At 41.3% G+C, this 27,168-nt stretch overlaps 1 protein-coding gene across 9 annotated transcripts in view; it reads right to left on the bottom strand.

Annotated features, from left to right (window-relative positions):
- The window catches only part of garnl3 (GTPase activating Rap/RanGAP domain like 3), a 76,827-nt gene that overhangs the window by 18,950 nt on the left and 30,709 nt on the right, over positions 1 to 27,168 (bottom strand). For 5 of the 9 annotated variants that reach the window (XM_085793076.1, XM_085793077.1, XM_085793079.1 and 2 more), the window contains exons 3-17: positions 17,202 to 17,276; positions 15,736 to 15,835; positions 13,389 to 13,507; positions 11,575 to 11,639; positions 10,249 to 10,312; positions 10,067 to 10,093; positions 9,455 to 9,530; positions 9,148 to 9,246; positions 8,919 to 9,022; positions 6,742 to 6,850; positions 6,508 to 6,553; positions 5,675 to 5,781; positions 5,463 to 5,578; positions 4,757 to 4,879; positions 1,117 to 1,191 (exon numbers count right to left, since the gene is read on the bottom strand). In XM_085793076.1, coding sequence (XP_085649202.1) covers positions 1,117 to 1,191; positions 4,757 to 4,879; positions 5,463 to 5,578; positions 5,675 to 5,781; positions 6,508 to 6,553; positions 6,742 to 6,850; positions 8,919 to 9,022; positions 9,148 to 9,246; positions 9,455 to 9,530; positions 10,067 to 10,093; positions 10,249 to 10,312; positions 11,575 to 11,639; positions 13,389 to 13,507; positions 15,736 to 15,835; positions 17,202 to 17,276 — 1,305 coding nt within the window. The remainder of the gene's footprint in view (positions 1 to 1,116; positions 1,192 to 4,756; positions 4,880 to 5,462; positions 5,579 to 5,674; positions 5,782 to 6,507; positions 6,554 to 6,741; positions 6,851 to 8,918; positions 9,023 to 9,147; positions 9,247 to 9,454; positions 9,531 to 10,066; positions 10,094 to 10,248; positions 10,313 to 11,574; positions 11,640 to 13,388; positions 13,508 to 15,735; positions 15,836 to 17,201; positions 17,277 to 27,168) is intronic. The other 4 variants (XM_085793080.1, XM_085793082.1, XM_085793084.1 and 1 more) reach the window with 1 other exon arrangement.

Here is a 27,168-nt window from a genome sequence, read left to right as displayed (position 1 = left end):
AGACTTATTTAATTTTTTTCGGGACAATTACGCAATTTGGGGCTTCAGCACAAGACGGACATTACATACGAGCATCATGGAGGTATTTGGATGTTTTTTTGTGTGTGTTTTTTTACGAAGAGCTCCGGTGTCCCTTTGCAACCGTTATATGGACATGCACTGCTATGCCGAGACCCCCTGTAACTCAGAGAAGCCACGGAGGAATCTGAAACTTCTTCCAGCCCTTAGTCAACATGAGGGTGAGTAGATAATGAGCGAAATATCATTCTAGGGTGAACTATCCCTTTAAATAAGGGTGATAAATTATGCACACACTGTAAAGTTCCCGATGCATTTTTCTTAAGTGTCAGTATCTTGAAATAGCGATTTACTGAAAAAAAAAAAAAACCCAAAACACAACATTATTGGCTTATATATTGTCATAGGTTCTTATAATCATACATTTAACATGAGATTTAAAGGGATAGTTCAACATTTTGGCAAATTGGCCCCTTGCCATAATCCCTATAGTTTTAGGAGTAGATTCGTTGTCGGTGCAAGCTATTTTTAGAATGGCAGAGCAGAGCCGCAAGCTGCTAATGGGAGGCTAATGGGATTTCTTGGTTTCCCTCATTAAACTCGTCAAATACACAATCAAACAACTCCAAAACGCTCTGGTGGACAAGTTGTGACCTGCACATTCACCACACTATGAGATTATAACAGAACGTTACCAGACAGAGTTGTTTTCGAGGCAAATGCAGAGACTGCTTGCTGAAAAACTGCATGAAATTAACTAGAATACAACTCTGTCTCGTAACGTTCTGTTATTATCTCATAGCGTGGTGAATGTGCAGGTCACAACTTGTCCACCAGAGCGTTTTGGAGTTGTTGGATTGTGTATTTGATGAGTTTGATGAGGGAAACCAAGAAATCCCATGAGCCTCCGTAGCGTAGCTCTGAGCAGCTCATGGCTCTGCTCCACCATTCTAAAAATAGCTTGCACCGACAATTAAAGGTAATGAACCTACTGCTAAAACTATAGAGATTATGGCAATGGGCCAGTTTGCCAAAATGTTGAACTATCCCTTTAAATGTGGAATCAGTTTTAAGATGTGGAATGTCTCAGTGATTCACCTCTTTTCTGCACAGGCCTGTTGTAACGAGGCTGGTCGGGGCGTCTCCTCTCACGATGGTCTTCAGCTTCAGAGCCTATAGAGAGGAACAGGGCAGATGTTCAACTCACAGCGCAGTCGTCTGTCAGCTGTGTTTGCTTTGGACTGAGGTGTTTGGATCTTTTTTATGTAAATGCAATGAATGCAAAAATGAAAAATGCTCCCTCACAAGAAAAATAAATCATATGAGTAATAAGTGCATTCAAAATCCCTCTGTGTAAGTTGCGTTTTATTGTTTTAGCTGGTTGAGGTGGAGATTGTTTATATACAATTACATCACCTACTAGGGGGTCAGAAGTTTTATGCGAGGAGTCGTGAGATGATGCATGTGTCCAAAAATATTTTTTTTCCTTTAATATTTGTTGTTTTTTAAAGAATCATGGGCCTTGAGTTGTTATTTAAACAAAACTACCAGTGACTTTTAGTGGAGAAAACACTCCATTTGAAACTAATAACAAAAGATGGACATTCATTTTTATTAGCTTATTGTATATTTTTCATGCAATATCTTGAATCTGTGAAGTCACCAATAAGAAAGGTGCAGTTTAAGGTTAAAAAACAGAAAGCACCTCAAATCTCTACTTATATGAAGTACTTGAGTAAATGCACTGACTTTCCATCTTGCACAACATCATCTGCATGGATTTCACATCTGCTCCTAATGCAACTTCTTCAAATAAATAATGTGTTATTTCCTTAAATAATGTGAAGACTTTGAAACCTAGAGCTCCTGCATGTATGAGAGAGACTACACTGATCAGAAGTGGCACCTTGTATTTCATTACTAATATTTAACTGGCCTGTCATTGTTGTTTCCTTGTTTGTTCCATGCTCATCTCAGCCCTGAGTACTGTGACGGACGGCCCGCTGAGGTGGAAAGGAGCGGGACAATCAGCACTAGAAATGTGTCACTACTATAAATAAAAGGTGCAATTACTTCAAAATTCAAAAGGAGTACAGTTTGCTCAAATGTTCAATCAGCAGCCATCAGATCAGATTGACTATTTCCAATCCAAGCTGTGCAGTCAGCCATTTCCATTTCCATATCTGCTTAAACAGGCAATCTGGAGATAATGAAATCAATAGCAAACCAACAGCACAATGGCTTCGCCGCGGCACGGTGTACTTTGCCATCCTTCAGAAAATATCCATAAAAAAATACATATCCCTGGCGTATCGGGGCGTCCATGAGAACATGAACTCAGAGCGTATAATGTGCATCAGACAATGAGTGAGCGCACGGAGAGCAAGTGCAGACGAGGACGGACGCCTTGTCTCCACAAAACTGGATAATCAATGACTCGACACGTCTACCTTCCTTTGTTTTCATGCTTTACAGCACAATGTGTCGATGCCCCGGCTTTGTGTTTATGAGCGGAGAGCGACAGAAACAAGGCGGAAAACACACACACACACACACACACACACAGGGGCAACACGAGGAAGAAGGAGCATCGGCAAACAAAGATAAACACACAAAAAGGAAACAAGAGAGACGGAATTACTTCAGCTCCATCAACACGTATCTTTAAGACTTATCCAATTTCTTCCAGGGTGTCTAGAAATAGAGATTTGTGGCAATACTTTTTTTAAAAATCAACAACATTTGAGTCAGAGGGCATCGTCAACACAACAGCCTGGGCACTTATTAAAAATAACAAAAACAAATCCATTATCTCCAAAACCGCCCTGAAACAAACAACTTCCAAAATGCCAGAGATCGTGTGGGTTCAGCACCGTGGACAGGTCTTCTTTTCCCTCGCCTGTGTTTTCAGACTGCATAATTATATGATTGTTACATCAGCGCCCAGAGCAGAAGAGGTGTAATTGCGATTACATCAGTCCGGTAATGACTAGCCCCCCCCCCCCCCCCCCCCCCCCCTCCTCGCTCTTATCACTGCATCCTGGTGTCCAGTTCACTCAGCTGTCCGTCAGGAGTTATAGCCGCTAAATGACTTCACTGTGGCGCAAAGAGTCACAGATCTGACTCGACAATGAGGGAGCGAGGTGGTGGTGATGAAGGTTTTTTTTTTTAAAAAGGCGCCTGTAGCTTAATCTGCAACCCTCATTTTCTCTACTTGGCTGTGAACAGTGTCGCAGAATTAGGGAGAAATAAATGCAGCGCCATCGGTAGATAAGTGTGGGTAAGTCTCTCTCTCAAAAAAAAAAAAAAAGAAATAAAAAAGAAAAAATAAGCACCGTACTTCAGCACGAACAGGAAATCTATGCAGCGTGTCTGGCTCTGAGTTAAGCCTCTGATTAGAGCTCAAATCTTAAGTGTTGGTCACAATAGACGCTGATCAATTCTCCATCATCATCATCATCATCATCGGAGCAGGAATGGCACGACGGCTGCTTTGACTGCGTTAGTTATTTCTGCACTTAACACCAAACCCACTCCTCTTGCACCTCGGGCTCCCAAGTAAGGAAAAGGGGAGAAATTAATGATCACTATCATTATCATTTCTCTTACGTGATGGTTTCATGCTTCTCATTTGCCTGTAATAGGTGACCATTACACCTACCTGCTTCACAGATCTCAAGTAACTGTATTGAATTTTTATGTGGATATTATATGGTCGAGACTTGACATATAGCCTTTTCTTTTTTTTCTCTCTCTTTTTCTCTACTATGTTGCATGGTAATCTTTTTATATGATATGATATGATGTGATATGATATAAAGCAGCAGTATATGTTTTATTTATAATTTTTAAAAACCTATTTGTCTCCCTGTCATCTTTATAATCTCAGGTAGATTTCCTCCTCTCCGCCCAGTCTCCTTATTCCAGGTGAGGGAGGATCTGAGTTGATAAAAAACAAATGTTGATCCACTCATCTGGGTCACCTTCAGGTATTGTTGTGTCGTGTGCTCACAGCAACAACCGTAAGGGGAACATCAGTGGGTGGTGCAGCAAGTGCTTTTTTCCCCCTTTTTTCTTTATGCCCCAAGTCTTTTCCTCTCAGACAACCAGCAGACTGCTCTACCTCGCGGACGACAGTTAATACTGTCATAGAAAGATAATCTTTATTCAGATTTAGCCTTCTAATCCTTTAATGTATTATCTCTATGTTTATAACTAAATCATTTTATTCTCTTTTAGGGCGACTGTCTACTGAACATCAGTTCAGGGACAGCAGATTCTGGCATGTTTACATTTGTTAAGATGTTTTATTAATGTGCATTGTCCCTGATGTTTAAACCTTTAAATAAATGAATGAATTTTGAATGTTGTATATAATTTGTTCATTTTTTAATCAACTAAAATGAATTCAATGTATACATCTTTAAAACTGAGCAGTAAACTGGTTAATTTTACTATCAAGTTTTACAGTTGTTAGTATTTTGCCTAGTTGCATTCATACTGTGTGTTTAAGTGCACGTGTATCGTCCTTGTTCCTTAGGTGACGAGGTGTGTTTGCCCAGGTATGTGTGTGATTATGATTGTGTGTGTGCTCGTGTGCCCATGCCACCACCTCTATCAGTGGCTAAGTGCCTGTTTGTGTCAGTGTTTCTGGCTGTTTACTGCAGAGCTCTGGTTGTTGTTTGGTGCTCATGAGTTTGTGTATGTGTGTGTGTGTGTGTTTTTTTATTTTCTTTACCTGTCCTATTCTGACAAATTCGGCCTGCCGTGCCTCCTCCTTCTTGCGTGCAGATTTTGGAGACTCTGGCAGCACGTCGCTAAAAGACCGTCGGTTTAACATGTTCTGGGGAGAAAAAGGAACCTAAACATGGAAGACCAACAACCAAAATGCCACACACACACACACACAGACACACACACACAGACACACACACACATACAAATGGAGGGGAAAAAGAAAGCAGAAAGGGGTCTTAGCAACTGACCCTGGCAGGGGGTGACGACAGCAGCAGGAGCGAAACACACTGAGAAATAAGTCGTGTTAGGAGCAACAGTGAAAGGAGGGAAAAGAGGGGAGAGGGGGGGGGACAAGAGAAATAAGAACAAAAGTGATGTGAGGAGAGAGAGAGAGAGAGAGAGCCCTGCTGAGAAAGTCAGCATTGCAGTAGTATCCAGTCGGTGTGGTGCAGTATGCAGAGGCAGACCGAGGGCTGCAGTGGAAAACAGCAGAACAAAGCTCAGCAGTGGCTACAGTCGCTGCCAGTGACTGAAGTGACAAGGAGGAGGAGGAGGAGGTGCAGGAGCAGGAGAGCTATAGTACGCTACGCACTCTGTACTTTTTGGATGGCCTTAAAAAAGAGAAAGTCAAGTAAAATCCATCCAAAAACAAGAACAAGAACAGGTGTTTGGACCAGTGGCACAGCAATAATATAAAGCTGTAGTACCTTGTGCAGGTCAGGCATGAGGTCTTGGTAGAGCGAGCGGATCAACATGTCCAAGGTCCGCTGGCGCTTCTGGGCAAACGTTGGCGTCTCCAATGTGGCTTTCTCTCCATTGATTACTGTCGGAGTAGATGAGGGGAAAAAAAATAAGTTCAACAAACACGCAGTTGATTCAGATTTATTAGTATACATTGTTTTTTTTCCCCTTGTCTTACATTTGACTAATAAAAAGTCCCTGAATTCGTGGTGATCAGTAAACACAGGTGGAGATGGGAGAGGAGGTCCGAACAGGGGAACACTCTCCTCTGAGAAAATCTTCAACCTGTGACAAAGAACAGATATATAAGGACAAACAGCATCATATTAAAGGGTTAGTTCAACATTTTGGCAAATTGGCATAATCCCTATAGTCATAGCAGTAGGTTTGTTACCTTTAATTGTCGGTGCAAGCTATTTTTAGAACGGCGGAGCAGAGCTGCGAGCTGCTCAGAGCTACGCTACGGAGGCTCATGGGATTTCTTGGTTTCTTGGTTTCCCTCATCAAACTCATCAAATACACACACCAACAACTCTAAAACGCTCTCGTGGACAAGTTGTGACCTGCACATTCACCACGTTATGAGATAATAACAGAACGTTACGAGACAGAGTTGTTTTAGAGGTAAATTCATGCAAAACAGCTGATGCGCGTTCCCGTCAGGGGCAGTTTTTCATCAAGCAGTCTCTGTATTTGCCTCGAAAACAACTCTGTCTCATAAAGTTACGTTATTATCTCATAGCGTGGTGAATGTGCAGGTCACAACTTGTCTACCAGAGTGTCTTGGAGTTGTTAGATTGTGTATTTGATTAACCTACTCCTAAAACTATAGGGATTATGGCAATGGGCCAATTTGCCAAAATGTTGAACTATCCCTTTAAGCATTGGACAGTGCATACAAGTCAAGACAAGTACTCTATTTAATGAACGAAATCTTAACAAAGTGAGTCTTTTTAGCTAAGACAAGTGAACAACAATACCATAAACACTGCATTACTTGAAGCCACTTACCTGTAACTGTCATTCTGGCTATTATACCTAACTAATGCAAAAATATCTGGAAGTGGAAGTGAAGGAAAATGATGGTTTTGAATGGGCAGTAGTAGCAGGCAGCAGTCCATATGTCTTCCAAGTCTCACAGGGTTGATGTTATGTGTGTTCATTAGCCGAAGCTCCTCCGAGCACGGCTCATGTCCCTTATTACCAGTTCATTTCTCTGACAGTCATTGTCCATGTGAAGGATACGGGTGAAGTGTGATCGGATCATAGACGGCTTGAAGGACGACGATGCGTCATCCCCTTCCTGGAATACTATGGTAACAATGTCATTTCCAATGTGTCTCTTTCTTTCCACCTGTCAGAGGAGACACGGAACGAGACAAAGAAACCTCAGTAGTCTGCAGAAATTGGATTATTCTATTGTCAAAAGGAGTAAAAAAAAATATCATCACCTTACAAAGTTCTTACAATGAACAAATTAGCAAACACTTTCATATTTACACATCCAGGATGGAACATTTGCATTCATCAGGACGGAGACTTTGAATCAAAGTCCTGGAGCTGGACAGGACTAAATAATGATATTTTTGGAAACTATATGTTAACTTTACACTGATATTATGTCAACTGGCGTCTCTAAATATCATTATTACCTCTAGTTTATTTCACAACCACTGCTGCAGCACTGTTTTCTGATGGTTTTGTGAATACCTGACATTTTTACATTGTCAAACTGAATCTTTTGCCACAGGTTCGCAAACGTTAAATCCCTATTTAGTTGCTAAATGCTGCTTTCTTTCCTAGGATATGTAAAGTGGGTTTTCCCAGCCATAAAAAGAGCTGAAAGAAACTTTACATGGTTTGTTGCTGCAATGATCACACACAATCATTTTATCATTTGATAACATAACATTATTGTTGACAGCGGCTTTTAAGTTAATTGCTCTGTATCAGTCTGTATGTTGGCGTGATGATGGGGACACAGTGAGTGTATGTGAGTAATGTGTGTGTTGACAATGTCACTCTGTCTACGGGGAGAAAAAAAAAAAGTTCTCCGAGCTCTCACACCACGGTCGCTGTGAGAAGTGGCGATAATTTCAGGCTCTTTGATCTTGACACTTCAGAGGCAGCGAGAGACATCGAGCAACATCTACGGCGCACATCTACGGTTTGATTTACTTTACATTCTCCTTGTCACAAACAAACTATTTTCGCTGACCCGTCCGACCTTTCTTCTTCTTCTTCTTGCACCTAATTTTTGTCCACCGCCGCCTCAGTTCATGACAGGATGTCTGAGAAAGTAACATATAAAACCTGCAGCCGCCCCATGAAAACCTGTGAAAATCGAATTTCATGTCCCGTGAAATTCTCAAAGGGGAAATCCTTAAACTTTTGGTGACTCTTCACACCAATTATTTTTTCATAGTACAAGGATCACGAGGGAGTTGTTTTCTGTCTCTTTTGGATGAGTGAACAATTTATCAAATCTCAATGTCTGTCTGCTGCAGCCATGGTAACAGCCCAGTCAGACTTTGACCTAAATGCTAACATCAGCCCATGCTAACGTGCTCACAATGAAAGGATGCAGACATTTAGCACTACATTAGCTGAGCAGATTAGCATGGTAATGGTTGCTAATTTGCATAAAAGCACAATGGCTTTGGGAATGTCATGCAGTTTTGCTGATGATTGATTATTGACTTAAATATTGATTAGATGCTATGAATGTATGCAAGTTTTTTCCAGCAAATGGTAGCATTTTATAATAAGTACAAACTATTAAGCATTAAATACTGAATCATTTATAACACATGAATACTCATTAATATATAGTTTATAAACAGTTAAAAATGTTTTACTCATTATTGATAAGCACTAACTGTATTTATAAACTACATACTAATGAGTATTCATACATTCAGTATTTATTAATGCTTAACTAATGCGTAATAGTGTGTACTTATCATAAAGTGTTACCAAAAAAACTTATCTTAACTAGTAAGTAAGATAATAACCTTTTAAATGGGATTTATGCGGTTGCTTTTCCGCAGTTTTGCCAACCCTCCTCCTGGCCAGTGCATTTATTTTCAATAAAGCTAGCGAGAAGGCAATCCATGGAGCAGTGGATAACATTATATATTATATATGCGTTACAATGTGTATATTTGTGTAGTCTTATCTGTTGTACGGGTTACAGGGCGCGTTTGTGTCGCGGTGCTGCAGAGACGAGAGCTGGGACACAGGCAGAAAGCCTCCATTTCTCCCTCGTTTCAAGTTACAAGTCATTTATTTAACGCTCACAATGGCCAATTAAGCTGTAATTAAGGTAATTAACATAGCATAGCATAGTTAAGGTGAAAATCATGCATACAGTAGTTCCTCTTTAAAATGAAATAGATGCAAATTGATTGTAAGCCGCCCACCTGCTGTTTGTTCTCTTTAGAGTAGGGTAACATGGTGGACACGTGGAACATGAGCTCATGACCCTGATACACTGTGTAGATGGACTTAATTCCTGTAGTGTCGTCTGTGCGAGGAAAAAGAGAGACAGAAACAACAGATCAAGACAAAGAATAAATAAACCCCAGTATATTTAAACACCTGTAAAGATGTAAAAATACGATGTGACTCAGCAGATGTTCGCTCTCTTACTCTTGGTGTCTAGCCCTCCGCGGTAACCGGCCCATCCCTGCAGCGTAATGGAGTCGCCCAGCAGGTTGAGAAACTTTTCAAAGCTCTCACTCCCCGTCTCTGAAACACACACACACACACACACACACACACACACACACACACACACACACCACACACACACACACACACCACACACACACACACACACACACACACACACACACACACACACACACACACACACACACATTGATCGACTCTTGGCGAAAAAAGCAACAAAAAAAAAGTGCCAAAATCAGAAAAAGCAGAGTATGGAGAGATTTACCGTTGCTAAACATCTCATCATCTGTGAGCTGTCCATCCTTGGCGTACAGGACACCAAATTTAAAGTTGACAGAGCCCTAAAAAAATTATAGTTAATAAAAATTACAATGTGCATTCATTATCTTTTATATTATATTATTTATTTTTTTATTTTTTTATCTGTTTTTTTATGTGTAATTTTATGTTTATGTATTTATGTATGTATGTATTTGTTGTGTCTTTATTTCTGGTACTTTTATTTATTATCCTGTACAGCACTTTGGTCCACTGTGGATGTTTTAAAGTGCTCAACAAATAAAGTTGGATTGGATTGGATATCTTTTAATGGCAGACACTATTTCTATTGTAACTGTGCTACTTTCAAAGACAAAACAGAGAGATTACGACAACAAAAAATGGCACAACTGTCATTCCTGCAAATGTAGGACAACATTAAAAATGAGAATCTGTTTTATGTGGGTGTGTGAAGGTGACAAGGAAAATACACAAATATAACCTATAAACAAAAAGGATACAAACTTAAGTAGTTTTAACCTTTAAATTACAGTACAAACAACAAAAACAAATCAACCAATAAGCTATAGTTGACAGTTAAAGCAGTGTCATCCCATACCTCTTGTTCCTCCAGCACCAGCAGGTCCTGAGGAAAGAGGACATCATCATTATTACTATTATTATAATCATTATCATTTACACTGATCAGCTCTCCAGGAAGAGATGACACAGCCGGAGGATAACTGCAGAGTTTAGGTTTCATAAAGAGGAGCGGAGCAGATGCTCTGGTGTTGCTCTCACCTTCTGAATCTCCGGGTTCAGGATCTCCCTGGGGCCTTTCTCAAACCTGTCCATGTTCATTGCACTGGGAATAAGGACGGGAGGAAAGAGGAGGAAGTAGTGATGAGAAAAAAAAAAGATAACAGGGTGTAGGATTAATGGAAGACAAATAGCCCAAAGGAGTTACACGGAGAAAAGAGACGTGATACAGGGGATTTCTCATCCTGTTTGTACCATTTGTGCTCATTCAGAGTAGTTTGTAGCGGTGACGCTGCTCAGCCCCGAGGACTGTATAATCTCCAGTCTCCTGTTTCACACACATCTCATTATATCTTGTTACAGCCTATAGTCCTCTACTTGGAAAGTGGTAGTATCATCAGATGCGCTGTGTGTGGTCTATGGTTACAGATCTTTACATATTATATTGTATTTCTCTTGTGATTTCTTAATTCTGCACCAGAATTAAAAAGGGATACTTCATCCAAAATCGATAATTCACCAATTTTCTACTCACCGTCATGCCAAGGAAGGGTTTGGAGAAGTTTTGGAGTCATCAAAACGCAAACTATGACACACTATGAAACATCCAAATACCTCCATACTGCTCGTCCGTACTGACCCAAGTGTCCTGAAGCCGCAACATGAAAAAGTTGTTCACGCAACCCCTGGAAGCTACTACTACAGCTCTGAAAATAGAGATCAAATACATTTTTTCCAAACAACTTTTTCATGTCACGGCTTCAGGACACTTGGGTCAGTACGGACAAGCATTATGGAGGTATCTGGATGTTTCATAGTGTGAGTTTTGGACGATTCAAAAGTGAACTCTATCTGCCGTCGTTATATGAAAATCCATTGCCAGCCGGACCTGGAACCCCCCAAAAGTGTTTTGATGACTCCGAAAGTTCTCTGAACCCTTCCTTGGCATGACGGTGAGTAGAAAATTGGTGAATTATCGATTTTGGATGAAGTATCCCTTTAATGTAGGATTTGACAGGAGTCAGTAGCACTATCCAAACCATCAAAACTGAGAAGTGGAGTTTGTGGCCCTAACTTGGCGTGTGTGTCAATGTCAACATAATATCATCATAAACCACTGCAGAGTAAATAAGATATATATAAAAAGGTTACAAAAAGTACAAAGATGTGATACTTTTTGTTTGTTTGAAAATAATAAACACACAAACAGCTGTATCGGTGCATATGTTCGTTGCATTGTAGGTATCAAGTATTAATGTTTCTGTCCCGGCATCAGAAAACCAGCTGGACTAAATTCTCCTACTTGCAGTGCAGAGAGAGAGAGTGAGTAAAGTGTCAGTGTGGCGCTCCGGGCTTCAGGTCTCTCACCTGAGGATGGACTTGACTGATAGTGTTTTGGTCGGGCTGTAGGGGAGGCTGATCTTCAGAGTGCCCTGAGCGGAGGAGAGTGACACAGATCGGGGATTACAAACTGTTAGCACTGTCGCCTTCAACCGCCTTTTCTTTAAGAAGCTACTTAATCAAAATAAGAAGGGAAGGGAAAATCATTTCAGAGGATATTAAATGAAGATCATCTACAAAAAGGTCATGTATAACCCCGAATAGCAGCTCAACATATTTTTCATTTAGTCATAAAACAATTACAGGGAACCAAATTAAACCTGTTCTGTTCAACAACAACAACAACAACAACAACAACAGCAGCAGCAACATCCTGTACCAGTTAAGAGTCTGACAGAAACAAGACAAATCAATGTGATCAGGCGGCGGAGGTGCACCACCCTTATCAGCCAAGTCAGGCCAAAATTAGATCCAAGCTATCTTGGTCATGAAGCTGAGTCACGACCACGCTACAGACACACAATAATGAACATAGACTTTGCACACACACCTACACACACACACACACACACACACACACACACACACACACACACACACACACACACACTCACACACACTGGAGTAGCAGAATTTGTGCTTTCTCATGTTCTGATCACAGAGAACGTGTCACATACGGTCGTGGATTCAATAGACGAGTCGACACACATGTTAAAGAGGCATCTGTGGCTCCTCTGTACTGATTTTATAAAGATTTAGTCAGGTACTCAACTTACTATATTAAAAAAAACTTCACTGTACTCAAGTATTTCCATGTTATGCCACTTTATACATCTGCTCAACTACAACAATCCAGATGGAAATATTGAACTTTTTACTTCCTTATACTCATATTTCACAGCTGTAACTACAGTACAAGTCACTTTTCATATCATATCATCTTCATTCATTCATGTAGTAACAGAGTTTGAATCATGTTGATTCCACTTGCCACGGTGGCAACCAATCATGGTTAGCCTTATTCATGTATCATGGATGCCCACTGGTTGGCATGGCTCTCCTCTGGGCTGTGAGGTCACATGGTAGGTTGTATGAGGCACGGCGTTGATATTGAAGCTGTGTAAACCATGTGGTGCAACAGCACAGATAATATGGTATGTCAAATGTGCTAAATTGGTTTTATTTTATTAAATGTGTGTATTGGTAGTGATATTAGCTCAAAAATGCTAAGCTAACCATTGCTAATTTCCTCTGCTAATCTGTGCTGCTGAGTGAGCGCTGTGCTTGAGAGCTGCAACTGACCAGTTTCCTTGTTGTTATACAGGAAATAAAAATACGATACAAAACACAACGCAGCGGATGGTTACATACTGTATACATATATATTTAGAAACCAGTGGTTTTACACTCTAGGAACCAAAAAAAAAAAAAACTCAATCTACTTTCGGCCCCTCATCATGTTTCAGGTGTTAGTTGTTCGCAGCTCCATCAAAGACAGATTTCCCCTTTTAAAGCTTCTCAGATCATTTAGTTCAAAGAAGAGTCTGGTGTCCGAAAGCATAAGAGCATGATCAAATACAGTAGTTAAAAATAACAGCACATTGGTGTCAGTAAAATATTACTTAAAACACTGTTGCTTCAGAATCAGCAGTATAATAATGTAATGTCTAACACTGTAGGAGCCACAGGAGCCGTTTTTACTGCAGAGCCAGTGATTCACAGAGGTCAAACGCTCCACAGGAGACCTTTCAGCGCTCTACTTTCACCTGCAATACAGTATTTTAACACAGTTGTATTGCTACTTATACTTCAGTAAAGGATCTCTGTGTCTTCGTCCTCACCGTCTTTCTCCAGAGGATGGCTCTGTACTGAGGGACCCGCTGGTTGTTCTGGTCCGAGAGGACGACCGACAGGTAGAAGGGATTCTTCTCTGCATCTGTACCCACGTAGTTCTGGTGGACTGAGGGAGGAGAAGGAAGAAAATTAGACATGAACTCTGGATGTTGAACAGTTGTGGATGCAACAGGTGAATGTATATATATAAAAGATATGTTTTGGTTTTACTTCGTTAGGGTAGAAATGTTGCACATAACGACCAGTTTAGAGGCTTTCCCTGTGAAATGTTTAGGTATTCAACACTCCTCTTTCATCCCCTCTGTCTTTCTTTTTGTCCTCTTTCTTCATTTTCTCCCCCTACCTCCTCCATCTTCAGTCCTTTAACATGGACACAGACAAAGATCTCTTGACAACACCGCTGCAGAGTCGCACATTCATGCCTGAGCCTCCTTGGTTGACAGGGTAACATCCTCAGAAATAATGCCCAACAGACCTGCAAACCCAATTAGACGCAGGAGCTCTGCCTGCGCTGCCGTCCCTTTTCTTTGTCCTTGTCTAATTCTTCCTTTTCCCTCCCTCATGTTTCTTTATTCCACAATTTCACTTTCTTTCTCCATTTGGTTTCCAGCTCTGTTTGTTCTCCATTAGCCGTTTTTTTTTTTTTTTTTTAATGCTCCGGGAAAGCGATGACTTTGTGAGGCTGGGCTGCATTTATACACTGATTAGTTTAGCCATCTTCAGCTTTTTTCTCTGTAAGAGTAGAAATCCGATTCCGAGCGTCTCCAATCAGGATTTATTTTTATATCCTAATGCAAGACAACAGGATAAACAAACAAGGGCAAACTGTTGTATTACTCTTCTGCTAATTGAAATGAAGGAATTGGGGATTTCAAGTGACTGTATCAGGGGCTTCATCAGGACAGGAAATGCTCACATTAGGATAACTGGCCTCGAGTTCATAATGTGTTGTGTTACACGATGCAGTCAGCTCTGCTCAGGCTGTGAGACACAGATGGCTCAGCTGCAGTCCAAACCGGTCAGAGCCAAATTTCTGGAGATTCATGGCTCGGTTTAAACTGCCTATGCTATAGCATGAGGAGAACGTGACCCTGGCAAGAAGAGAAAATGCATTTCTTTTGCTTCTTCTTCCACTTTTTTAATTGTCTAGCTTTCTTTTACATCCGTGTCGGGCGTCTGCCCTTTATCTCAACCTCTCAGCTGAAGGCGTTCTTCCTGATCTAAGCCACTGTGAGGAAACCTGGATGATCTCTTGTTGCACAACTTGCTGCAACTCTCTGCAGGGTGTGAGAAAGAGTCGGGAAAGGTGGCAGGAAGGAGCAGATGAGAAATTTCTATATATTTTAAAAGGGATAGTTCAACATTTTGGCAAATTGACCCATTGCCATAATCCCTATAGTTTTAGGAGTAGGTTTGTTACCTTTAATTGTCGGTGCAAGCTATTTTTTAGAACGGCGGACAGAGCCGCGAGCTGCTCAGAGCTACACTACGGAGGCTCATGGGATTTCTTGGTTTCCCTCATCAAACTCATCCAATACACAATCCAACAACTCCAAAACGCTCTGGTGGACAAGATGTGACCTGTCTGTCCCATTACGTTCTGTTATTATCTCATAGTGTGGTGAATGTGCAGGTCACAACTTGTCCACAAGAGCGTTTTGGAGTTGTTGGATTGTGTATTTGATGAGGGAAACCAAGAAATCCCATTAGCCTCCGTAGCATAGCTCTGAGCAGCTCACGGCTCTGCTCCGCCGTTCTAAAAATAGCTTGCACCGACAATTAAAGGTAATGAACCTACTCCTAAAACTATAGGGATTATGGCGATGGGCCGATTTGCCAAAATGTTAACTATCCCTTTAACAATACTTTGAATGTCTCCTGCAAAGCGTGCGGCGCTGCACCGAGCTCATTTCAGAGAGTCCGATCTTAAACACGTTATCTGTTGGAGGCAAGCCTTTTTGCTCTGTCTGCTGAGGCTGTGTGTCCTCCACGGGCCTCCTCCCTTGGTGGTGTATGGGATTAGAGTGTAGTTGAGACTCTCAGTGGGGATATGGCTGGATGCTAACAAGTTTTGGCCTTGAATGAAGATCGGTGCAGCATGAGGACGAGGCTGACTTCTTAAGATAAGAAGTATCCTGTGGACCAGGGAATACATTCAGAGGATGTTTCATTTCTGCAGCATCTGAGAGCTCCGGTTTATTTGCTGTTTCTCAACCCTCACCCCTTTTGGTTTCCCTCAGTCTCACACTGACTCTGTGTGTGTGGGTGTGTGAGTGGGTGTGTGTGTGTGACTATGTGTGTGTTTTAAACAGAGCACAACAGAGCAGCACTGACCTTTTCCCAGGAAGTATTTAAAGAACCATCTGGTGTGGTACTCTGGATTCTCCAGATGGACATCGGTTCTCCTCCAGGTTCCTGGGGTGTAGTCCGAAGTCTGTTTGTCACGTGCACAAACACACAGACACATAGACACACACACACACATACACACACATTGTCATCATGATGGCCACAGCTTGAGTCACAGCGGTCTTCTCTGCAGAAGGCTGTTACACAATGCAGGTGTACAGATTATATTAATACAGGGCAGCGAATCCGACACTGAGCAGCTACAGAGAGTTTTGCTGCTTATCATCGTTGTATGATGATAATGATGCAAAGACTCTCATTAAAGATCTTGAAGGTGGATATTTATGAAGACGCATATAAAAAAACGATTATTAAAAAAAACACACACTAGGGTTTAAGATAATACAACACAACAGTAACACAGATAGAGCTGGTAGTTGATCAGCTGTTACATGTTGTCAACATAATTCAGCGTATGACATTTATAACACACTATCATGTTGTTATAAACAGATGTGAGGACATTTATTTTGTTTACATGTTTATTAATGAAAATACTGGACATTTTTATATCCTTTCTTATTTAATTTTACATTTTTGCACCTTGTATTTTACTGAATTGTCATTCATGAGCTGTTTATGCTTCTACTAATGCTTCTACTTACATTAAGTTTTAAATTATTAAGGGGGGACACTACAGGTGAATAGGGTAAAAAAAATTAACTAACAGATATTACCATGAAACCTCCTAAGTTCATCACTTACATACATATTATTTGTATTACAAATTTTGTCAACTTTTATGTTTAAATATGTAAATGAGGCAATATCTAATGAAATATGCGCTAATTTGAACAATGGATGAAGCCCCTTTCAAAATTCTTGTTTTAGTCAGAAGTTTTTACAGAAGGGATTTTGGATATCTCTTTTTATCACTCTGTAAATGAGAAAATACTGTCACCAGCCCTAAAAAAAAAAAAAAATCGAATTTCGCTATGTTTTTAGGAATAAAATGTTGTATAAATCAGGCTTTGAATGATATCAACAATCCCCTCTGTAAAAACCTTCAATATATAGACAGGAAAGTGCTGCTTAAGTGGAGATTTCGGTCCCAGAGTATGAAAAACTCCCTGAAAAAACAGTGTTTTTGCCTGTAGTGTCTCGCCTTAAATGTGTTTATGATTATAAATGCTGAAAATATACATAAAAAATATGATTATTGATGCATTTGTCAATATAAAATACACAGAGAAAGTGTGACCTCACACATGACGACAACTTGTGATTAACTTTTGATTCATTTACCAAAAATGTTGGAGTCTATTGTATAAAAACAACAACTAGAAAACAAAGCCATGCGTCATTTACTCATCATTTACTGAGGTTAGTGAGAGAACGGACAGGACTGAGTGGACGCGTGCAGCCAAAGTGCACTCTGGTTTATTGTGTACCTCATCTGAGGAGCCATTCTCCACCCTGAAGCGCCCTGCCCTCTGAATAGCCCCATCTGCGTCACTGGAAATCAGCTGAGAGGGAGACAGAGAGAGAGAGAGACAGAGAACGACAGAGAGAAAGAGAGAAAGAGAGAGAGAGAGACATGTTTAAAATTAGGCACCTGACAAATCATGACTTGTGGCAGACAGTAATAAGCAGGTCATAAGTGCATCGGTGCTGGACATTATCACGATCAAAAGAGGAACCACAGCAGACACATCAGCCGCATGTGACAACACTGGCATGAGTCTTCCCCTCGATGGTTTACCAACATCTCCGCAGCTCTTTTTTTTTAAATCATCCATAATTACTCAACTCTGTAGAATGACTTGTTCAACTCCTTTGGCTTAACAAAAAAAACAACAACTCTTTTTATGTTCTTTTTCTTTTATTATTATTATTCTCCCACCTGCCACCCTCTACTTATCGCTCCAATTACCTGTCTCTCTTGCTGACTCACCTCTCTCTGTACTCCAGCGCTGGAGCGAGGGAGAGGAGACAGTACGAGAGCGAAATGGGACAGTTAATGATAGTGGGAGAGCGAGCGAAACCGGAGAGGGCAGCAGGGACGTGAACAGAATGTATCCTTCCTGTGGAGGAACATGCAACTTATAGGGAAAAAAATGGGTCCACATGTTTTGGGGCCGACGTTCTTGTTGCCGATAGGAGAGGATGTACTGTATATAATGGAGGCCACTCTGGAGTTTCCTGTGTAAACAATAGGACTGCTGGTGCTACGTTGCATCAGCAGTCGGTCCAACAATCTTAGTCTTGGTTAAAATATTTTACAAACTGTTGAATGGATTGCCATGACATTTGGTTTAATTTAATTGCCACAATCCCTATAGTTTTAGGAGTAGGTTTGTTACCTTTAATTGTCGGTGCAAGCTATTTCTAGAACGGCGGAGCAGAGCCGCGAGCTGCTCAGAGCTACGCTACGGAGGCTCATGGGATTTCTTGGTTTCTCGTGGACAAGTTGTGATGTGTAAATTCAACACACTATTAGATAATAAAGGAACGTTGCGAGACAGAGTTGCTTTAGAGGCAAATGCAGAGACTGCTTGCCGAAAAACTGGCCCCGACGGGAACGCGCATCAGCGGTTTTGCATGAATTTACCTGGAAAACAACTCCGTCTTGTAACGTTCTGTTATTATCTCATAGCGTGGTGAATGTGCAGGTCACAACTTGTCCACCAGAGCGTTTTGGAGTTGTTGGATTGCGTATTTGATGAGTTTGATGAGGGAAACCAAGAAATCCCATCAGCCTCCGTATACTGTAGCGTAGCTCTGAGCAGCTCACGGCTCTGCTCCGCCGTTCTGAAAACAGCTTGCACCAACAATTAAAGGTAACAAACCTACTGCTATGACTATAGGGATTATGACAATGGGCCAATTTGCCAAAATGTTGAACTATTCCTTTAAGTTTCAGTACGATATGCTGATTATTTTTCTCTGTGGAGCTATTCTTTCCTTATCTAATCTGGCTCTAGCTTCCATCAGACAGACATGAGCGTGGTGTTGTTCTCAGCATGATAAGTAACAACACTTTTCCTTTAACTTTCCTTCACTAGACTCAGGATGGAAAATGTGTTTTATGCTGCTATAGGAACAGACGTTTCACTATCACCACAAAACCTTCCTCAGGTGAGATTCACGACTTCATAGATGTGTAACGTGTTCATGATGTTGGTCTGTGTTTTGTCGAGATATTAGACAGGTAGGATCAGGAAGTTTTAGTCCTTATTATGTAAATCTTGCACAATCTAAATGTCAACACAGTGCGTGTATAAATAACCGTACAGTCTGGTTAAATATGTCACATGTGATTATTGATTTCTCAACACTAGACAAGAGTCAAGTGTTTAGTCACAGTGACTGTGATTTACCGTCTTCCTGTTGAGCGTGAACACATCAACAAAACCCCCATCAATCTATTCCTCTTCACATCCTCATTTCCTTTTTAACCCCCAACACCGTTGCACTGAGTGATGTTTGTTGCCAGGCAACCAAACACACTCCCCTCCCTTGTTGCTCTTTTTCCCTCCTCTTGTCTTTTTGTTTCTCATCTCTTCTCTTCTCTTCTCTTCCCTCTACCATCTTTGCCCTTTGCTCTTTGACCGTCTCTTGACTGCTGTCCTCCCTTCGCTGCCGACGGGAGGAGCTCAGATATTTTGACGTGGAATTTTTTTTTTTTTTTTTAAAGCATCTCTCGCTGTGTGTGTCCTTGTCTGTGCAACATCACTGTGATACATCCAGATGGCCGACAACAACAAAGGTCTGGAGGTTCCTGTGAGAGCTGGACTGACCTCAGAGAAGTTCACACACACACACACACGCACGCACGCACGCACGCACGCACGCACGCACGCACGCACGCACGCACGCACACAATAAAACTCAATGATTATTCTTATTATTGATTAACCTGCGACTTAATTTATCTTTTCTTGATTGATCATTTAGTCCATGAAATAGTGACATCCAGCATCTCAACCAGGAAATCCTTCTATGGGAGCAATTTATCTGGAAAGCGATTACCAGAATAGTGGTAGATTATACTGTATTTCTAATCGATTAATGGATTTACCGAACGGTAGTAGGGCTGCCCCCAACCAAAGATTTCCTTGGTCGACCAAAAGTCGTCATTTATGGGGATTAGTGGACTAACCGACACAAGACTGACGGCCGGTGAGTGCTTTGAGACGGGGCCGGGGCTCACGGCATCACCCGCTAATCGTTGAAAACAACAGTGATACGTGCCGGAGTCTCCAAACCAGAAACGTCTGTAGCAATCGGAAAAAAATGACAAAAAATATATTTAAAAAAAGGGACCTGCTGTGCCGTGTTAAAAAAAAAGAAAAGAAAATTGACAGTGAGTGAGTGTCACAACTTCCTGTATCTGGCCCTTTAAATTAAAAGCCCTATAGCCTTTCATATACAGTTCAGTCATATTGATTTTGACTTAATTTTGACAAGACAGGGCTCCAAGTGTTTGCTTTTTTTTTCCTGCGACCAGTCGACCAATGAAATTTTGGTCGACTAATGACTTTTTGGTCAACTAATGCTTGGTCAACTATTTGGGGGCAGCCCTACCGAACGGGTCTTTTAAAGTATCCCCAGCAGGTTAACACCATGTCCTGGTTTCAGGAGCAGGGATGAACTAGCTGAAGTGCTTTAATAGAAACCAGCACAGTGTGGCACTGGCATGTAAACACTGTAGTTAGCCTATATCTAAGCTTTACTGCATTTATAGGAAACACCACCAACACAAGTTATGTCAAATTTAGTCAGTAACACAAACAACGTGATAGTAAATGATGAGAATGATGAACACTGAGCGCAACATGATGAAATAAAGGGAAAGTCTTTGGTGTAGTAGGCACTAATGAGAGGTAACACTGAAATAAATGGCTGGGATGTTAAAGGAGCCCAGACATGACCTGTATTATACTTTACTTAACTACTATATAAATAACCAGGTTTCTCATGCACCGTGCTAACTCTGAACTCTGCATCCCCACCAGGGTTAGGCCTCACAGCCCAGACACTAATGTGCATGTAAACAAACTCAATATCTCAGATTAAAAAAAAAAAAAAAAAGCGGTGACATCGTTAAAAAGGGAAGGCAGCGGGATCTATGCACGGTGATGGATAATTAAAACCATCTTGTGAATGGCTGTCTAAACAGGGCACAGTGTTTATCTGTTTGGAGAGTGGGTGGCGTGGCCTACTTCAGCAGCTCATTAGATCACGTCAGACAGCACAATGGAGGAGAGAGAGGGAGAAAGAGAGAGAGAGAGGGATGAGAGCAGGCTCATCATGGAAAGAAAGAGAGAGGGTTAAGGTCCATTCAAAACATTCCTGTGGGTAAAGAGGAAAAGGGGGGGGGGGATAAAAGGCGAGAGCTTTACACCGACTAAAATCATTAATAACTGTCACACTCACTTTATTGTTCACGCTAAATTAAATCTGATATGCGGCGCCGTTGCTGAGGGATTAGACGTACCGTACTGTACGAACCCAGAGGTAAAATACCGAGTCCCCAAACGGGAACAAGAAGATCTTTGGTTCTTACAGGAAACAGAACAATTTGATTCTTCGACACAGTATTGACACCTTATCGTCCTCAATGTCCATATGTCTCATCATGGCACATGGTAATCCACTTATCCACTTGTCGATCTTCAAATTTCTTCAGTTTGTTGATTGAATTTATCACCTCTCTGGTACTAACAGTTCATTCATTCATTCATTCATTTAGTCATTCACAACCTTCTTGTTATATCAGACCCTGTCAGTCACTCTTGCCCTGCAGTAACCCCTCCTTTCATCAGCTTTTAAAAATGCATCAAAAGTCTTATTACCGGTACTAGGGATGCACTTTTTTTTCCACCAATACCAATAACCGATAACTTCCTGCTTCTCATAACCGATGCCGCCGATAACATTTTTAATAGTTTATATTCACACCTGAGGTTTAGAGACGCTAAGATGTAGTGAGTAAAGATGATTGTAGTTCTGCATCTGACTTAATAAACAAATAATATAACCAACATCACTACTGTAATCACAACAAAAACAGTTATATAACTCTTCAAAAAACGACATTTATTATTGTTTCAAATCAACTCTCAGGGGGCAAACGGACTGAAAATGAGCAACATCAAGGCAATGTTGGCTGATTATAAAAACATGTCATTATCGGCCTTATCTGTGTATTTTTTGGCTGACGATTATTGGCCAATATCGGGCCGATCATTATCGGTACCGATAGTTACTGTGCACCACTACTTATTAAAAGTTAGAACCAGAATTAGCTTATTCCTAATGATGAAGTAATTGATTTGATCATTACAATTCATGTGACGATTTCCCCCCACACCCTGTAAATTAATGATTTCATGCAACATGTAATTAAAAGCTGACAAAAGGTGTTTGTGTGGCGATTTTTGTCTGATGTAAGACACAATACGTTAACACAAGGCATGCAACAGAACAATACTGTCAAAAAAAACATCAATATTGTAAAAATATTCCTATTAATGTGACATTGATTTCACCCAGCCCTAATATGCTAACAGCACTGGCTGCGTTTCCCCCTTCCGCCCCCCTCTGGGGTAAACTGTATATAATGAGATAATACAGTCCAGAGGTTGGAGAGCTGAGCATGTTTACTGCAGGTGTGAAGCTCTGATAAACGACAGAGGTTTCTGTGCAGTAATTGGCTGTGTCTTAGGAGAGGCTGCAGAGGAAAAAAACACTGTCTGCTCTCCTTTCATGTTCATATTAACGGCCCCCGAGAACAAATATGTTTCCTTGCATGTGTCCTGATGTGGTGGTACAGTAAGAGCTTGCATTTGCATGTGTTTATGTGTGAGTGAATGAGTTTTTGCTTAATCCGCAGAGATCGGCAAGCATGTGTGTGTGTGTGTGTATGTGTGCAGAAAATGGAAAGTAAATGTCGATGCTACAGTATATAGGCCTCTATCTCTCTCCATTTCTCTCGCCTCCTGCAACATTAACTGTCCAATCGCAGGATAATGGAGGGGAAACCAATGCAGCGTTCAGACAGAGCAATGCACCGCCTTCCTATAGTGTGTGTGTTTGAGTGTGTGAGAAAAATGTGTGACATTTGGTATTAAATGCACGTTTAGGTAAGTGTGCTGCTATGTGCGAATAGGCTTTTTCCTGTTTTTTTTGGGGGTGAAAGAATGAGAAATGGCAGGAGAAAGGAGAGATTAAGCGCTCTGGGGAGTCTGTGCATGTGTGTGTGTGTGTGTGTGTCTACGCATACACACATGCATGCATCACGCAGCCACTGCTTCTAAATCATGCAACAGAAGAGGTGCAAAGAGGGAAAAGCTGCACTCCAACGATTCCCTGTGGGCCGAGGGGGGGAAGGAGGAGGAGAAGCAGGGGGGAGTCCGCTATGCCTCTACACTTAAACAAACAGCCCATAAAACACCTCACCACTGCCAGGGTGAAATAATGGGAGGGATGGGGCAGAGGAGAGGAGAAAAAAAAGAAAAGAAAAGGAAAGAGAAGAGAGAGGGGGCATCAAATGTATAGAGAGAGGGACAGAATGAAGGATGAGGCCACTGGGGAAGAGAGGCAAAGAGCGATGTGTAATGACAACAAAAAGCCAAATGATAAAAGAATAATAGCCGTCTCCACTATGCGAAAACCCATGGGAAGAAGGCCGGGCCAAGGCTTTCGAGCTTTATAGACGGAGAAGGAGAACACACACACACACACACTCGGAGAGACGTACACACACTCTCTTGCAGACACACTTAAACAGCTCCCATTTTAGGGCATGACTCTAACGTCTCTAACAAACACAATCGAGCTTGCGACGTTACTCAGAGAGCCTCTGATTTCCCCGAGGCTCACAGGACAAAGGAGACGGAGAGCTGCAGTGCAGAGAGAAGTGTGTGTATGTATCTATCTACGTATATGTGTGTGTGTTGGGGTATTAAATCAATACTTTTGTGAACGCTGATAGATAATTGATCTCATCAGTGGGCCTGTTCATGCACACTCACAATCCTCCAGGAAGGCAGAGGAGTCGGGAGTCGGGAGGCGTGGGCGGCGATGCAGGAGAGGAAGTGGTGTAGTAGCAGGGGAGGTGAAGAGAGGCAGGTGCACAGGCAGAGGGAAGACATGAGTGACAGACGAGGAAAGAGAGATGGATAAAATGAAGGAGATAAAGCACGAAGGAAGGAAGAGAGCGCAGGCTGAGTAAAGCTCATGTTAGATCAACACAGGGACAATATTGTTTACATCTTCTAAGCAGCTAAGGATGCTAACCTTTTCTTGCCCATGGAAACTTAGCTTCAGCCTGCTTGTTTTAGCAATATGCTAAATCAACTATGTTTTAGCATTAGGCTAAATCAACTACTGTATGTAGTGACCTGTTAAAGGGATAGTTCAGCTTTTTTGAAGTGGGGTTGTATGAGGTACAAATGGCCATTAACCAACACTAAGTAACTTTTCAACCTTCATAAAATATTCATAGTCAATAGTCATCACAGAGCAGCTTGTGCGGGACAGGAAATCATGTAGCCTACAAAATACAAAACAAAACACCAAGTTAATTTTCAAAATAAAATACACCGTGTTTACGGCGGACCATATTTCCCACACTACACCTTGAAAACACTGTAATGTGCTGAGGCCGGCCTGAAGTCAACAGGTCAGAGGCTTTCAGACACTGTTTCACCCTGCTGACACCATGAACGAAGAGATACTGATTGTAAAATCACAAAACAGGCAGATCAACAGGTCAGCACCGAGTTGTTGCACGCGATCGGGAGATCAGGATGTTTACGACGCTACACGCTGGTGGTGCTCATGGGAAATGGGGTCTTCCTTCAGGCAAAACACTACCGCTTTGGTCCACTGGTGCCACCAAACTCAACCAAAATGAAAAGTTCTTAAGTATTGCTTTATGTATAATATTTGCAGTAGAACGGTCTCTTCAACCCCACTTCAAAAAAGCTGAACTATCCCTTTAATATACGTTATATTTCAGATAACTCAACAGGACAATTTTCATTTTAAAACACATTAGCAAAACATCAATATGTTAGCTGCAGCTGATCTATTGCATATATACTGTAGTGTATACTGTAGTGGGAAAATCAGTTTCAGCCAATGAGCTGCAGTCGCTGGGTAGAAACAAGAGGCTTTGGCATTCATGTGAGTGCATGTTTGGGTGTAGATGTGGGTGTGTGTACATGATATGGTTGCATAAGTAGGCTACTCTATATGTAGATCTATGTTTCTCACGGTAAATGTAATATGCTTTGGACGCCTATTTTCTGTCTGGCGCTTGTTGTTACATTAACTCTAATTACTTTCCATCTTTTTAAGAGCAGAGTCTTTATGCAATTATGTATTGTCTTATGTCTCCTGGAGTTACATTTCCCTCTGAATTTCTGTTACTTGTTTATGAAATTGAAAAGTCCCAATGAGATTATTTCAAAAAAACAGAAAAGAAAAGAGGCCATTACATCAGTGATTACTGTGTAGAACCTCACAGGAATAACAAAAAGGATCCATAGAGTGGAGGTGCATGGGGTTTAGTTAGGACACAGTGAAGCCAGACACGGTGTCTGCGTGTGCACGTCGTCTAGTTGTTTAGACAGCGAGAGGGTGGAAGCAAAGCAGGAGTTATCATTACGGGTTGATAGAAAAGAGACTGCGAATGGTGTGTGCAGACATAAACGTCGGTGTGTCACATATAGGCTATCCAGTGACTCAGACGGTCTCAGATAAAAATACTACATTAGCTGCATTTCGAGGAGGAAGTTAAATGTGGCAGCTGAAAACACTCTGACTCTGTGAACACACATAGAAAATGTCCCTCTCAGTGTAATCTGTCTGATTTTATGCAGGCTTCCTGATAATATTCTTTATTTATTTATTTAATTTTCATATCTGTATTTTTTGGGTGGCCAGGATTTCTGATTTAGAAATTGCATGGTGTTAATAATAACCTAAACTGACTCAGAAATCCCATGAAAAGACCCAAACCAACAAATATTGACTGTGTATTCAAAGCCTGATTCCTCTGTGCCACCACCGTCCATTGTGTTTTTAATTTCCTTTTTTTTTTTGGATGACAATAGAGCTCTCTGGCACAGAGGAACCAGCTATATCAGGCTTTGGTTACAAAGACTAGGATCATTTCAGTGTTGGTTTTGGTCTTTTTATGCTAATTTTCTGACAGTTAGAAAAATACAAATTATGACCAGACCTAAATATGTGAGTGAATCTATTCTTGTATAACCAATAGGATCATTCAGATAAATATGATGTTATTAAATACGACCCATGCAGCTGCAATTAGACAAACTGCTCAACGTGCATGTGAAAAGCCCTTTTACAGTATATGATGTTGAAATGATAACCAACTACCTGTCGAGGGGGAAAATCAGAGGTGAAAATCTAAATCAAAGACAAACAACTTGTGTAACGCGGCTGTTTGCCATGCAGCCCCTGACTGCACCTGATTAGCATTAACGTTGCCTGCGGCTAGGACGAATCCAGCCGCGCTAACAACAGCACCACATCAATATCTGCCCATTTATACCACAGCAACAGTGGCGATGACTAATCTAACGGCTAGGACTGAAGGCATCGGGCCACCCACCCACCCAGGAGTCATGCTGTTAGGGTGCAGCAGCAGCAGCAGCAGCAGCAGCAGCAGCAGCAGCAGCAGCAGACGAGGGGCCCCTCAAGAGTGGGCAGATGCTGCAGTGTTAAGCCTGGGATGGCAGAGCAGAGCAGAGCAGTGGAGCTGCATGCATCAGCTGCCTTAATAGACGATTAGTTATGTATCAGAGAAAATGGGAGGAGGAGGGACAGATGGAGAGACAAGAGCGAAAGATAGACGGAGAGAAAGTTTAATCTTAGGATGTTTGGATGTTTGGATAAGCGCCCACTGTGACATAAACTTCAAGGTGTTTTAAATCACTTTTAAAGAGCTTCAGTTTTTTTCTTTAAGTTTTGAGTTTAGATGCAACAGTGGATGGATAAGATTTTCCTTTATACAGTGCGTTTTTGTTCTAGTTGGACCTTAAACTTGGACAGTGAGACCCCCGGTGTAGTGGATGTGTAGTTCGTATGGGAAGATAAAAGTCTAAACAGACAGAGAGCGTCATAAAAACGAGACAAGAGGAAGTAAACAGTTTAAAAGGAGCAACAACCAGCTTTGCTTTCCACAGCTGAGATTTTTCTAGCAACTCCTGCCGTTAAGAAAATCTTTACAGCATGAAAGAAAGCACAGAAGGTATCAAAATGATCTCAAATCTCTTTATATATGATCATTTAATGGGGCGGTTATTTTCTCCATTACTCAGTTTATTATTTATGGTTTATGTGATGCCAAAAAGTAGCAAAAAATAAAAAAATAAATAG

This window comes from Trachurus japonicus, chromosome 12, assembly GCF_045865225.1.
Source record: "Trachurus japonicus isolate A0001 chromosome 12, Traja_1.0".
Lineage (NCBI taxonomy): Eukaryota > Metazoa > Chordata > Actinopteri > Carangiformes > Carangidae > Trachurus > Trachurus japonicus.
Note: the sequence above shows the minus strand (reverse complement) of the source record. Positions and strands in the feature narration are given on the sequence as shown.